General features: G+C 43.1%; 1 protein-coding gene across 2 annotated transcripts in view; it reads right to left on the minus strand.

Annotated features, from left to right (window-relative positions):
* Positions 1–15,962, minus strand: part of DOT1L (DOT1 like histone lysine methyltransferase) — a 229,520-nt gene that overhangs the window by 122,010 nt on the left and 91,548 nt on the right. For both annotated transcript variants that reach the window (XM_068233968.1, XM_068233967.1), the window contains exon 3: positions 12,681–12,755. In XM_068233968.1, the coding sequence (XP_068090069.1) occupies positions 12,681–12,755 (75 nt within the window). The remainder of the gene's footprint in view (positions 1–12,680; positions 12,756–15,962) is intronic.

Genomic DNA, 15,962 nt, shown 5'->3' on the forward strand with positions numbered 1-15,962 from the left:
GATGAAATTCAATGTTAAAAAATGTAAGGTCATGCATTTTGGTCGAAACAATGGTCTAGCACCATACAAAATAAATGGGATACAGTTGGGGACATCAAACTTGAGGAAGGACTTAGGAGTACTCATCGACATCAAGTTGAAAAATCGTATTCAATGTCAAGCCGCTGCAGCTAAAGCGAATACAATTTTGGGATGCATTAAAAGGAAAATAAAAACTTGAGATGCTAGCACAATATTGCTTGTTTGACTCTCTAGTAAGGCCACATCTAGAATAAGAAATTCAGTTCTGGGCACCTCATTACAGGAGAGATATTGCAGTTTTAGGGCAGGTGCAGAGACGATGTTGATACAAGGAATGGAAGGTCTCTCTTACCAAGAAAAGTTAGATAAACTGGGCTGATTTAAGTAAGGTGCATACACACATCAGACTATAGTCTTTAGAAACTGAAAGATCACAGACCAATCTTACCACCCTTCATGTAGTATGAGAGCCATACTCTACACAGTCTTTTCTATGGAGCTGAACTCCACATCAGAAAAAAATCTTTGCAAGATGCTGCACACACAGATGCTGTACAGACACAAAAGATCAGTATCTGCAAAAGATCTGTTCCAGCCTAAAAATCCATTCCTGCAAATTGCAATGATAGTCTATGAGATCTGCAGATCATCATACACACCTGATTTAACTGACATTCATCTGCAGATTAAGCAATCATCCGCAGATCTGAAAAACCATCCTGGTGGATCTGATCTGCAGATGAATGTCAGTTAAATCATATGTGTATGATGATCTGCAGATCTCATAGACTATCATTGCAATTTGCAGGAATGGATTTTTGGCAGGAACAGATCTTTTGCAGATACTGATCTTTTGTGTCTGTACAGCATCTGTGTGTGCAGCATCTTGCAAAGATTTTTTTCTGATGTGGAGTTCAGCTCCATAGAAAAGACTGTGTAGAGCAGAGGTGCCCACACTTTTTCGGCCTGTGAGCTACTTTTTAAAATTAGCAAGTCAAAATGATCTACCTATGTACAACTTTAGGAGTACAATTGTATATACAGAATGGAAAATGTAGTGCGGTCGGGATCTACCATGAAGTCATTCGCGATCTACCGGTAGATCACGATCTACCCATAGGGCACCCCTGGTGTAGAGTATGGCTCTCATACTACATGAAGGGTGGTAAGATTGGTCTGTGATCTTTCAGTTTCCAAAGACTATAGTCTGATGTGTGTATGCACCTTTAGTATGGAGAAGAAAAAAAAAAAACCAAACAAAAAAAAACACCTTATAGATCTAATTAACATGTATAAATACATCAGAAGGCAATATAAAAGCTTGACGGATGAGCTTTTTGTCCCTAGGCTTTTACAAAGGACCCGGGGGCATGCTCTGCGAATGGAAGAAAAACGTTTTAGCCATTTAGGGAAGGGCTCTTTACCGTAAGGCCTCTTGCACACTGCAAGTGATTTCGATTCCGATTCCGCTTTTTAATCAGATTTTACATCCGATTCAGATTCCGATTTGCAGTTTGCTCCCTGCACACGGCAAATAGGAATCTGAATCGGATGTAAAAACTGATTAAAAAGCGGAATCTGAATCGGAATCACTTGAAGTGTGCAAGAGGCCTAAGAGCGATTAAACTGTGAAATGTATTGCCACAGAAAGCAGTTATGGCAAATCCTTTATCTGCGTTTAAAGGGGGCTTAGATGCTTTTCTTGCGTTGAAAGACATCCATGGCTACAATTACTAGGTAATCTGATTGCCATCTGGAATCGGGAAGGTATTATTTTCCCTTTTAGGGCTAATTGGAGCATGCCTTGTAAGGGTTTTTTGCCTTTCTCTGGATCAACAGGGATATGTGAGGGAGCAGGCTGGTGGTGTACTTCTTTTTCTGGTTGAACTCGCTGGACGTATGTCTTTTTTCAGCTCAAATAACTATGTAACTATGGAAGTAGATTAAAAAAAAAAAAAAATATTGAAACGCAAACATCTGGTTAGGGTATAATAAAGTATTAAATAAGCAAATATTTTCAATCTTAACACGAGCTTGCCATTTGTAATGATGTTAGATAGGCGTTTTGCTTGAAACATCTGACTGGTAAGGTTTTGTCAGTAAAGAAGCCATGGATTGCACATTATAATAAATGCACCTTCTCTTCGTATTCACGGGGTGTAGTCATATTGGTTATCAAGTATCTATAATTTACCCTGATTATACTGAAACTTTATCCCATGGGTCAAATTGTAATTATCCATGCTAAAGTTTCCTCTAAAGACGTCATTGTGGCGGGTATTTATTTCCCTCCCCTAGCCAACATCAATGTGCTAGACAGAATTATGCAGGGGATCCTGACACTCATTTTTGAAGCTGTTAAAGCGGACCTGAACTCAGAACTTCCTCTCTGATCGAAGGCCCAGTGCACACCAAAAACCTCTAGCAGATCTACAAAACGCTAGAGGTTTTTGAAGCAGATTTCAGAGCGATTCTAGGCATGCTTTCTAAACAAGCGTAGCATTTTTTTGAGCATTTATGTGTAGCAGATGACAAATATTGTTACAATAAAGCTGTTACTGAACAGCTTCTGTAACAAAAACGCCTGGAAAACCGCTCTGATCTAGCGTTTTTCAGAGCGGTTTTCCACTTTCCTATACTTCAACATTGAGGCAGAAATGCCTCAGAAATCTCAAAAATTCTGCAGCCCCAGAGTTTCCGTTTGTGGAAAAACGAGCCACTCTGGTGTGCACCAGCCCATTCACTTTCATTAGCCAAGCGGTTTTCCCCCTGAAAGCATTTTAAAAAAAGATTCAGAACTGCTCTGGTGTGCACCAGCCCTGAGAGATACCCAACAGCATAATAACCTTTAAAGAAAACCTGAACCTGTCTGAAGGACAACTGTAGTGAGAAGTATATTGAGGCTGCCATATTCCTTTCCTGTTAAACAATAGCAGTTGCCTAGCAGCCCTGCTGATCTGTTTGGTTGCAGTAGTGTCTGAACACCAGAAACAAGCATGCAGCTAATCTTGTCAGATCTGACAATGTCAGAAACACCTGATGTGCTGCATGCTTGTTCAGGGTTTAGGGCTGAAAGTATTAGAGGCAGAGGATCAGCAGGATAACCAGGCAACTGGTATCGCTTAAAGGACCACTATAGCAAACATTATTAAATTTAAAATGCATGTAAACACATACAAATAAGAAGCAAGTTTCTTCCAGAGTAAATTGAGCCATAAATTACTTTTCTCCTATGTTGCTGCCACTTACAGTAAGTAGTAGAAATCTGACATTACTGACAGGTTTTGGATTAGCCTATCTCCTCATGGGGGATTTTCATGGCTTTGTTTAGTTTCAAAGGCACTTAGCAAATGTCAGTTGCTCTGTCCAACTGCCAAAAAAAAAGTGTGAGCAAGAAGGCTGGCCACTATCATTGTATAAATCCTTTTCAGGGAATGTCTTTATAAAGAATAAAAGCCTTGCTGAGAATCCCCCATGAAGAGAAGGACTAGTTCAAAACCTGTGAGTTCTGTCAGATTTCTACTACTTACCGTGACAGCAACATAAGTTAAAAGAAATGTATGGCTTATTTTACTCTGGAAGAAACATACTTATATATGTTTACATGTATTTTAAATTTTAAGATTTTCGTGGTAGTAGTCCTTTAAGAGGAAATAAATATGGCAGCTTCCCTATACCTCTCGCTTACAGTTGTCCTTTAATGCAAGTCAATGCAAGCCTTTTTTAACCATTTGAGAACCACAGTCTTTTCACCCCTTAAGGACCAGAGCCTTTTTCTCCATTCAGACCACTGCAGCTTTCACGGTTTATTGCTCGGTCATACAACCTACCACCTAAATGAATTTTACCTCCTTTTTCTTGTCACTAATACAGCTTTCTTTTGGTGCTATTTGATTACTGCTGCGAGTTTTAGTTTTTATTATATTCATCAAAAAAAAACGACATGAATTTTGTCAAAAAAATTTTTTTTTTTACTCTGTGCTGACATTTTTCAAATAAAGTAAAATTTCTGTATACATTTTTGCCCAAATTTATTGTGCTACGTCTTTGATAAAAAAAAAAAAAAACCTATTCAGTGTATATTTATTGGTTTGGGTAAAAGTTATAGCGTTTACAAACTATGGTGCCAAAAGTGAATTTTCCCATTCTGAAGCACCTCTGACTTTTCTGAGCACCTGTCATGTTTCATGAGGTGCTAAAAATTCCAGGATAGTATAAATACCCCCCAAATTACCCCATTTTGGAAAGAAGACATCCCAAAGTATTCACTGAGAGGCATGGTGAGTTCATAGCAGATTTTATTTTTTGTCACAAGTTAGCGGAAAATGACACTGTGACAAAAACAAAAAAAAAAGTTTCCATTTCTGCTAACTTGCGACAAAAAAAAAATGAAATCTGCCACAGACTCACCATGCCCCTCTCTGAATACCTTGAAGTGTCTACTTTCCAAAATGGGGTAATTTGTGGGGTGTGTTTACTGTCCTGACATTTTGGGGGGTGCCCAATTGTAAGCACCCCTGTAAAGCCTAAAGGTGCTCATTGGACTTTGGGCCCCTTAGCGCAGTTAGGCTGAAAAAATTGCCACACATGTGGTATCGCCATACTCAGGAGAAGTAGTATAATGTGTTTTGGGGTGTATTTTTACACATACCCATGCTGGGTGGGAGAAATATCTCTGTAAATGACAATTTTTTGATTTTTTTTTTTTATACACAATTGTCCATTTACAGAGAGACTTCTCCCACCCAGCATGGGTATGTGAAAAAATACACCCCAAAACACATTATACTACTTCTCCTGAGCACAGCGATACCACGTGTGACACTTTTTTGCAGCCTAGGTGCGCTAATGGGCCCAACGTCCTATTCACAGGTCATTTTAAGGCATTTGTTTTCTAGACTACTCCTAACGGTTCAGGGCCCCTAAAATGCCAGGGCAGTATAGAACCCCACAAGTGACCCCATTTTAGAAAGAAGACACCCCAAGGTACTCTGTTAGGAGTATGGTGAGTTCATAGTAGATTTTTTTTATTTTTGTCACAAGTTAGCGGAAATTGACACTTGTGAAAAAAAACAAAAATCAATTTCCGCTAACTTGTGACAAAAAATAAAACCTATGAACTCGTCATACACCTAACGGAATACCTTGGCGTGTCTTCTTTCTAAAATGGGGTCACTTGTGGGGTTCCTATACTGCCCTGGCATTTTAGGGGCCCAAACCCGTGAGTAGTCTGGAAACCAAATGTCTCAAAATGACTGTTCAGGGGTATAAGCATCTGCAAATTTTGATGACAGGTGGTCTATGAGGGGGCGAATTTTGTGGAACCGGTCATAAGCAGGGTGGCCTCTTAGATGACAGGTTGTATTGGGCCTGATCTTATGGATAGGATTGCTGGGGGGGGGGGGGTGACAGGAGGTGATTGATGGGTGTCTCAGGGGGTGGTTAGAGGGGAAAATAGATGCAATCAATGCACTGGGGAGGTAATCGGAAGGGGGTCTGAGGGGGATCTGAGGGTTTGGCCGAGTGATCAGGAGCTCACACGGGGCAAATTAGGGCCTGATCTGATGGGTAAGTGTGCTAGGGGGTGACAGGGGGTGATTGATGGGTGTCTCAAGGTGTGATTAGAGGGGGGGGGGGGAATAGATGCAAGCAATGCATTGGCGAGGTGATCAGGGCTGGGGTCTGAGGTTGTTCTGAGGGTGTGGGCGGGTGAATGGGTGCCCTAGGGGCAGATAGGGGTCTAATCTGATGGGTAGCAGTGACAGGTGGTGACAGGGGGTGATTGATGGGTGATCAGTGGGTGATTAGATGGCAGAACAGATGTAAACAATGCACTTTGGAGGTGATCTGAGGGTAGGTCTGCGGGTGATCTGATGGTGTGGGAGGGTGATCAGATGCCCGTAAGAGGCGGGTCAGGGTCTTATATGATTGGAGGAAGTGACAGGTGGTGACTGGGGGAATTGACTGGTGATTACAGGGCAGAATAGATTTGTACAGTACACGGGGGGTGGTCGGGGGGGGGGGGGGGGTCTGAGGTCGTTCTGAGGGTGTGGGCGGGTGATTGGGTACCCTAGGGGCAGATAGGGGTCTGATCTGATTGGTAGCGGTGACAGAGGGTGATTGATGGGTGATCAGATGGCAGAACAGATGTAAACAATGCACTTTGGAGGTGGGGATCAGTTGAAAAGGGCGCCTGAGCTGCCTGTATGAAAAGGGTTCCTCTATAGACATCAATGTTATTTCTGGAAATATGGGCTACAAGGTGGTGAAAAGGGCACCCGAGTTTTGATATAGGCTACAAGCGGGCGCCCCTTTGTAGCCCATATTTTTTCCGGCTATAAAATTTTCAGCCATAGTAGGGCACCCCTTTGTAGCCCATAGTTTTTTATTCAGCTACAAGATTTTCGACTACAAGGTTTTTGATTCTGGGGAGTCTTCGCGTTAGGCACCACCTGGGGAGTCTTCGCGTTAGGCACCACCTGGGGAGTCTTCGCGTTAGGCACCACCTGGGGAGTCTTCGCGTTAGGCACCACCTGGGGAGTCTTCGCGTTAGGCACCACCTGGGGAGTCTTCGCGTTAGGCACCACCTGGGGAGTCTTCGCGTTAGGCACCACCTGGGGAGTCTTCGCGTTAGGCACCACCTGGGGAGTCTTCGCGTTAGGCACCACCTGGGGAGTCTTCGCGTTAGGCACCACCTGGGGAGTCTTCGCGTTAGGCACCACCTGGGGAGTCTTCGCGTTAGGCACCACCTGGGGAGTCTTCGGGTTAGGCACCACCTGGGGAGTCTTCGGGTTAGGCACCACCTGGGGAGTCTTCGGGTTAGGCACCACCTGGGGAGTCTTCGGGTTAGGCACCACCTGGGGAGTCTTCGGGTTAGGCACCAACAGGGGTGTTAGGGTTAGGGGAGGGTTCTGTGTGGGAGTAGGGAGAGGTTAGGTCATAGTAATCACCAGGGGCTGTCTTAGGGTTAGGCACCACCAGGGAGGGGTTAGGGTTAGGTACCACCAGGGAGAGGTTAGGGTTAGACACCATCAGGGGAGGGTTCTGTGTGAGAGTAGGGAGAAGTTAGGTCATAGTAATCACTTTTCTCAGCTATATCTAGAGCCCTTTTATAGCCCTGCAAATTTTGCCTATAACAGCATCCTTTTTATAAACTAAAACTATATGGCATATATGGGCTATAAAAGGTGCCCTTTGTAGCCAAATTGTACATATATGGACTACACCAGGCACCCTTTTGTAGCCGAATTTGGCATATATGGGCTACACCAGGCACCCTTTGTAGCCCAATTTGGCATATATGGGCTACACCACGAGCCCTTTGTAGCCGAATTTGACATATATGGGCTACACCGGGCGCCCTTTGTAGCCGAATTTGACATATATGGGCTACACCGGGTGCCCTTTGTAGCCGAATTTGAAATATATGGTCTACACCAGGCGCCCTTTGTAGCCGAAGTTGTTATATGGGCTACATCAGGCGCCCTTTGTAGCCGAAGTTGGAATATGGGCTACACCAGGCGCCTTTTTTGTAGCCGAATTAGGCATATATGGGCTCCACCAGGCGCCCTATTTTCCAGGCGCCCTTTTCAAGTAGACCCTGGAGGTGATCTGAGAGTAGGTCTGCGGGCGATCTGATGGTGTGGGAGGGTGATCAGATGCCTGTAAGAGGCAGGTTATGGTCTGATCTGATAGGTGGCAGTGACAGGTGGTGATTGACAGATAGTGTTGACAGATAGTGACAGGGAGTGGTTGATCGGTGATTAGGGGGGTGATTGGGTGCAAACAGGGGTCTGAGGGGTGGGCAAGGTGGGGTCTGAGGGGTGCTGTGGGTGATCAGAGGGAAGGGGGGGCAGATCAGTGTGCTTGGGTGCTTACCTTGATGGCTGCAGCCTGCCCTGGTGGTCCCTCGGACACTGGGACCACCAGGACAGGAGGCAGCCTGTATAATACGCTTTGTATACATTACAAAGCGTATTATACACTTTGCATGCGGCGATCTCGGAGCTAGTAACCCACCGGCGCTTCCAAACGGCCGCCGGGTTACTGCGCAACGGGGCGGAGCCTGTCGCCGGCACCTGATTGCGTGACGCGGTCGGCACATAACCACGCCTGCCGACGGGCGTTTGGGCCCAGCCCTTGCCGCCGCCCATCAGCTGTGGGCGGTCGGCAAGAGGTTAAAAATGAAAACGAAAACCTGCAAAGCACTCTTCATTGTGCCAGGGTCCTCAGAGTTGAATACATCCAGGTATAGACAGGTTCTGAGAGACTCTCCTAAGCCATTTCAATGGGTATCAGCTCACGGACTACTGGATATTTGGGGGGAAAAGCATCCTGATAAGCAGGTTATCCCCCTCAATCTTATTGGTGACAGACTACTACCGGTAGCATCTTCTCAGAGAAAAGTACTTTGTGAAGCCAATAATCTACAAATGGGAAAAGGCAGAGAGATATACAGACTTGCATGCAAAGCTAGTCTGCATCACTCTAGCAGATTGATAGGGTGCTGGCTACACTAAATACTGGTCTTGGAGACAGCCAGTATTGAAAACAATAGTTTATTGGCAACTTGTTTTGCAGGAGCACATCCCCCACTTCATCAGGCTTTAATCCACCCCCTAGTAGTCTGCAAACGGCAAAAGCCAGCAGACGCACACACACACCTAACTGATAGTGGCATCATCTGATGACCCACACCGCTTCTGCATGCATGCGATTCTCACTGAGCCAGGCCCCTGGCAGTGTGAGGGACAAAAGCACTGCTTTCTCTTAGCGTGGGCTTGCCTTGTAGGCCTGAACGATTTATCGTTTTTAAACCGAAATCGCAATCACCGAAACGGTGATTCCGTGATCGTCAGAGTGGTGATTTTTTACGATATCCTGCACCCTCCCGCTCTGCACTCCTCCTCGCCGCTCTGTGTACAAGTCGCGGCAGCTCAGCAGCTCTCATTCCCGGTGGTTCGCCTGCAAACTTCATTCTCCCGCTGTGCGCCGCCTCTCCTCCTCCGTCATCAGCTCTTTTGGCTTCTTCCTCTGCCTAGCGTGTCATCAGCTGGGCGGGCGCCAGGCATCAGACTCCGCCCACAGGCTCTCACTCGTTTCCCTCTGCAGGACAGTGGAACATCAGAGCTGCCTCAGGTAGACTTTTAGTGGCTGGAAGAAGCCGGCAAGTAAAGCTTTACTTACTTATTTTACCTCAGAGCCTCCACACACGGGCTCTCACCTGTTTTCCCTCTCCCTCCATTGCTAGCTGGGGCTGTCAGTTAAAAATAGTGTGGCCAGCAATCAGGCTTAGGAAATGGAATTACAGGATCACAGTTCAGCGCCCGCCTCCTTTGCACAGTAGAATTCTGAATGAGGCTTACAGCCTGCTAAAGCTTCATTTGAAGAAAATCGTGGATCGAATTAGAAATTGCAATTTCTGACAGAAATCGTGCGATTCAATCTTTTCCTAAAATCGTTTAGGCCTATTGCCTTGTGCATTTTCTTCCTCTATAGATTACTGTACAATCTAAACAAGAAAGCAGCACCTGCACCAGTAGCTCTTCAGATATGTCATGTCCTCATATGTCATGCCCATATGTCATGTCCTCATATGTCATGCCCATATGTCATGTCCTCATATGTCATGTCCTGGGAAACATATCTTACAGGGAAATTCCTCCCTTAGTGTTGGAAGCACTGACTGTGTTATTGCCAAAGAAAGGCAAGAATCTTACAAAATGTTCCCCCACCGACCCATATCTTTACTCAATCAAGACTAGAACATTTTAGCTAAATGTTGCTTCCATTTACATGTTAATACGTGTTGATGTGTGATAACTTTGCATTTTATATTGTACTAGTAAAAAGGCCCGCCCTTTAAAAATGGGCGCTTGGTCACAGCTGTTATATCTCCCTCTCCCCGCCGCAATGAGCACACATACGCGTCCCACTTGCTCGTTCCCCACCACTATCTGGAGTATATGCACACAGGGAGTTGCTTGCTTGGCAGTTGAAAAAGGTTATTTCCCACAATGGCCTCAATTCACTACGCAGTTTAGACTAGTTTACAGATGGTTTGGTCAGTTGCATCAAAGGGGAATTTACTATTACTAAATGTTTTAGACCTGTTTTTAGAACTGGTCTAAACCATTGGGGAATTTACTATTACCAAATGTTTTAGACCTGTTTTTAGAACTGGTCTAAACCAATTGGTAATTAGGTGGGTAAAGCAGGGGAAATATCTCACAGAATTACTTTACCTACAGAAGCTGTGCACATGCTCAGTACAAAAAAGCCAGGGACACAACCATTCAGTTGATGACGCGGGGACACTTGCATTTTATTGTAAAGGATTGTATATTTGGTAAAGCATCAAATAAAAATGTTTCAAAAAAATTAGCTACAATTCTCTCCATTTTAGTTATAACTAAAATTGTTAATCAAGATCAAACTGGATTAATCCCTGGGAAGAGAAAGGATATTAATTTGAGAAATGTTTTATTGAATCCATGCATCACTCATGAGCAGATGCGATCTAGATGTGTAGAGTCTCTCAATGCTGAGAAAGCATTTGACATGGTAAATTGGTGTTTGCTACGGGAAGTTCTCAAACCTTTTGGGCTGCTAATGACTTTTATAAGTTGCAAGGGTAAAAGCAGGCCTGCAAACGTTTGCCCCTTTTTATACTAAGCAGAGAAACGTGGCAAGGATGCCCACTCTCTTCTAACCAATTTACTTTGGTATTAGAAGCCCTAGCCATGTTATGAAGACTGATACAATAAGGAGCTTGAAGGAGGACAACCTAGAAAAGCGAAAATTGCTCTATGCAAACAACATTTTACTGTACCTATCAGAGACAGGTCCCTCAACTAAGGCAGCACTGTCCATTGCTGAGAATTATGGTCAGCATTAAGGACAATGGCCTCAATTCACTAAGATCATGCTGGAGATAAGGCAAGAGAAAACTTACCTCCACACAGTAAAAGAGTTATCTTATCTCTTCATTCCTTATGTTACCTCCTCTGTAGTTATTTTCACACGCAGTTAATGAACAGCCTGTCTTTAACTCTGGAGTTATTTTAAAGAGTAACTGTCAGGCTGCAGAAGCTAATTTAAACCTCTATTCTCCTGTGTTAAACAGTTTAGACAGAAGCCAAAAAGGCATTACTAAAGATAAAAATCTCTCTTACATTTAATGTGTTCTTATCAGCAAAGCTAAGCTCCTAAGGAGGACGCAAGCCGCATTCCATACTGCAAAGCATTCTGGGGCCCTCCCCTCGGCTGCTAAGGAGAAGACGGGATCAAGTTTCAGCAGCTTCTAACTCAGTCCAGCCACAGCACAGATAAATCTCCGGGGCAGAGTACACTGCAGGAGTCAGCTATTGTTCCAAGCCACATGGCTCATTAATATTCACTGCACACTGTGTTATTCTGTACGAGCTCCTCTGTGAATAGGGAAGCAGGCAGGACATGACGACACATTTGGCTTCACAAACATGGAACCTGCCATGGGCTGTCAGGAGCATCATTCTCTGCATATACTATATAAATATTCTGTGAAATCCAAACGTGGACAGTGAAATGCATATGTAATGTAAGTACAGCCAATCTTTAGCTACTGATATATGTGTTTATTTTCTCTGAGACCTTATACCTAACAGCTCCTCTTTAAGGATTAAAGAGTTAACTTAAAGACAGAAGAGTTAACTTTAGGTTTGCCTGAGGTAAAATGTTTCCTGAATACTACATGCCTCATCACCATGGTAACAACTCTAGAAGAGTTATTAAAGACAGGAGATAAGCTTAGTGAATTGAGGCCAATGTATTAATTGGGATAAATATCAGATGCTACCTATATATAGATGCTTACAATCCTAACGTTAAAAATGTACAAGTGACCAGTTACATCACATTTGGAGTGGTAACTGCAAATATATTACAAAACTATGACTAAATATCATACCTATCCAGACTAGATTCAGAAAGAAGTGCAGAGTTTGGTAATCACTGCCCTTATCCTTGCGGGATATAGCGAGCATACCGTTTTCAACATGCCCCATTGGCTATCACAATGTCCCTCTATAGAAATTAACAAGATCATTTTTACATTTTTGTGGTATCTAAAAAAAAATTCCAGAACAGCCTTAGTGGCTTTGCAGCCGTCTCTTGAGAAGGGAGGCTTAGGTTTACCAGACTTTGAGCATTACTACTGGGCGACAGTCTTGTAACCACAAGTTAGAGGTTCTCCCAGTCATCTTATAATTCAGCTATTGTATCAGAAGCAGAAGTGATAGGCTCCATAATGGCCTTGAGCAGTTTACCCTTTGGTGGATAGAGAGGTCTCTCACACTAAACGCACGAATGACAGCTATGCTGAAGGTGCTGGGAGGCAGGTTACAGGTTGATTATTTTATATATTCACATTTTACTCATTTAAAATGCCTACAAAATGAATACTTGGGAAAAACATTTTACCTAAAAGAGGTCCAGAAAAATATTGTCAGTAACGTTAAGGGGTAAAATCTCCAAAACGAAGTCGTTAAGAGCATTATTGCTTCCAAACCAACAGAAGTATTAGTTTACAAAAACACAGTCATCAGTCCAGCCCCATTAAACCATGCCAAAACTAATCTACATCAACAAAGATACTTCTAAAAACTTAGGGCTCAACTCACCTTTTAGTATCATAGTCAATAAGGACATAGTTTTCCATGGCCAATTTAAGGTCTGGTATTTCTTCACAGACCCACCTAAAAGATAAAAAAAAAAAAAATACAATAGCTGGCTTTAGAATTAAATGTGAATTAAAAAAAACAAAAAAACAAAACACAACCAAAAAATAAAAACAGATCCCTTATTACAGATCCCTCATTACTTGCAAGAGGAACTGTAAGGAGAGGAATTTTTTTTTACAAAAACAAAAAGTGTTATGAGGAGTAAAAGATGAGCAAAATAGAGAAATATATTATCTTGTCAGTGTGGTATAGAAGATATGCTTCATGTAGCATGGGAGGAATCATGTTTTTTACTGGCACGCAGAGTGAGGGGTTTTTTTTTTCCAATGTAAAATTTTCACCGGGTCCCATCGCTCCATAGCTACGCCACTGTATTTCTATGCTCTCCACTAGGCTGATAACATTTTCTATAGTATTATATTATGGTACTGTTATTTAAGCCCATATATCTTAGCACTCATATCTCTGTGCCAAATTGCAGCCCCCTAGTCCTGCTAATTTCTGAGATATATATTTTATATGTAAGCTATCTTGTGAACCACCTACCCTCACATTTTGGAGTGTGTAGAAGGTATGTTGACTAGGGATGATCAATGTGATGAAAATATTTCCGAGTTCATACAGATTTATGTACATTTTTATGCAAATATATGCAGCTTGGAAATGGACCAATCAATTTAAAGCTGGGAAGGGATTATGTATTTTCAGGTTACATTCACAGTGGGACGTTGCAAAGCTGCGTTATAAAGTCTTATAATGCAGCGTACCGCACTGCAATAAAAGGCCTATGGTACATTCACAGTGCAACGCTTGCATACCATTGTAACGTGTAGCATTATGGTAGCTCACTGCTGCAGTGCGATACTTCTAAACACACACGTTATTGGGTACAGGAAAGCATACTTTTCATTGCCTGTATGCTTTACTGTACCTACTGCATGCGACAGTAATGCAGCATTAATATGCGTTACAGCCTTTTTTTTGAGTTGTAATCAGGGCTGTGGAGTCGGTACAAAAATCCACCAACTCCGACTCCTCAGGTTAGGATTCCACCGACTCAGACTCCTAATTTGCATATTACAATCTTGTTGATTTAAAGTATGTAACATGAAATGTATCCCTTAACTGCCAACACTTAGGAATTTTAAAAGACAACTGAACAGAGGGATATGGAGGCTGCCATATTTTATCCGGCAGATCTTCTGCCTCTAATACTTTTAGTCATAGACTAAAACTAGTCCTTGGTAAGATTACTTGTAGAAGGTACAGAGAGGAATAAAGAACATCTATTATGCTGGATACACACCATACATTTCCGCGTCGAATGCGTCCGTCGATACGCGTCAATTCGATTATTTCCGAGCATTTCCGAACGCATGTCGCTGATTTTTAGGTCGATTGCCATGTAAAGTATGGCAAATCGACCTAACGATCCATCGAAGCTTGATTCGGGCATGTCAGAAATAATCGAATCGATGCTTATCGACGGACGCATCGAACGCAGAAACGCATGGTGTGTATCCAGCATTAGGCCATAGGCAATATAACTGTGGGTACATGTAAGAGTGATGTGAAGGTACTATGCAGGAGAATGAGGGGATTCTTCCTCTATTACACATTCTTCATGTACAATCTGAACCAGGTTTATGGGTGATAGACAACACCTCTGTGGTCAATGTGCACAACATTCTCAGTGGATTCCCTGCAGCTCTGTGGGGAGTGCATATGTAGAGTATAGTACTACTGTGCCACAAAGTAAACCTGAGATGAAATTAAAATTTTATACATACCTGGGGCTTCCTCCAGCCCCCTTCAGGCTAATCAGCCCCTCGCTGTCCTCCTCCGCCACCTGGATTCTTATGCTATGGGTCCAGGTACTTGGGCCAGTCGGGCGTAGTGCGCATGCACACACTCCGCCGCTGGGAGCGTACTACACCTGCGCAGCACTATTGCGCTGGTGCAGAATGCTCCAGGCTGTGGGAGCGGCATGCGGCCTGACTGTGCTGACTGGCTGAATTACCGAGACTCATAGCAGAAGATCCAGGTGGTGGAGGACAGCGAAGGACTGGTTAGCCTGAAGGGGGCTAGAGAAGCCCCAGGTATGTATAAAACTTCTTTTCATCCATCTCAGGTACCCTTTAATTCTTAGTCACCAAACCAAATATATCAAATTTTTTGATTTTATGAGCAAAGGGAGTGCATACACGCAGAATTATTTGCAGTTCATTGACCATCTCTATTTGTGACACAGCTACTCATCAGGCTTTATTCTTACAGCATATATGTTATTTAGTATATATAAAAAATTCCTGTGTACATATACATACAGTCACAATCAGATATGTATATCACACTTTAAAAATACGGGAACTGCTTTATTGAAGCAGCACAAGTAACTATTTCATTTTTGGTGACTAAGCACAGCTATTACTGTATATATAAATTTTTTATGACTATTATCTAAGAATATTTTATCATATTTTCTATTTTAATTACAGTTTAAATTCATTAGGAGTCGGAGGCGGTGCATTTTTTTCCAACTGACTCTAGGTACCCAAAAATTGCTCCGACTCCAACTCCACAGCCCTGGTTGTAATGATGCATTGTAACTTTAATGTTGCATTACAACGCAACATCCTAGTGTGAATAAGCCCTCAAGCTAGAGGCCAGCAGCAGATAGGGTACACGCGGGTTACCGGAAATGCGGGTCCGGTGCGGGTAGTCAAAACAAGCATAGGATAATTCTGTATCTTTTGCCTTCCTAAAATCTGTGATGAATGCCAGCACCAGAATAATTTCTTGCTGGCTTGTTTACTGCTTCGTATCTTTAATGCCAGCAGACTCCTTCCTGCTCTCAAGCCGACACCTCCCCTCATACTAGTGCACGTAACTGGGCACATGCCAGTGTGAGAATAAGGATGTGTTTTTTCATAGATGACCAGAAATCACTGGGGCATGCTGTTAGAGTAAAAGGTGCGATAGGAAACCTCTGTCTGTAAGTGACTGGGGATATTTGAACTAGAGAATGTTCGAGAATGTTCTGGCATGTTCTCTAAAGCTGGAGGGAGGAGGCACAGAAGCAAATGGCAGATAGAGAAGCACATGCCACATGTGACAAGATCTTCTGGCAGACAGTGTTGCTGCATCCACAGCCACCTAGCACACACAGGTAATGTGTTTGATGCATATGACAAGAATAATTAAATGCAGGATTTTATCCGA

The sequence above is a fragment of the Hyperolius riggenbachi genome, chromosome 1, assembly GCF_040937935.1.
Source record: "Hyperolius riggenbachi isolate aHypRig1 chromosome 1, aHypRig1.pri, whole genome shotgun sequence".
NCBI classification, from domain to species: domain Eukaryota; kingdom Metazoa; phylum Chordata; class Amphibia; order Anura; family Hyperoliidae; genus Hyperolius; species Hyperolius riggenbachi.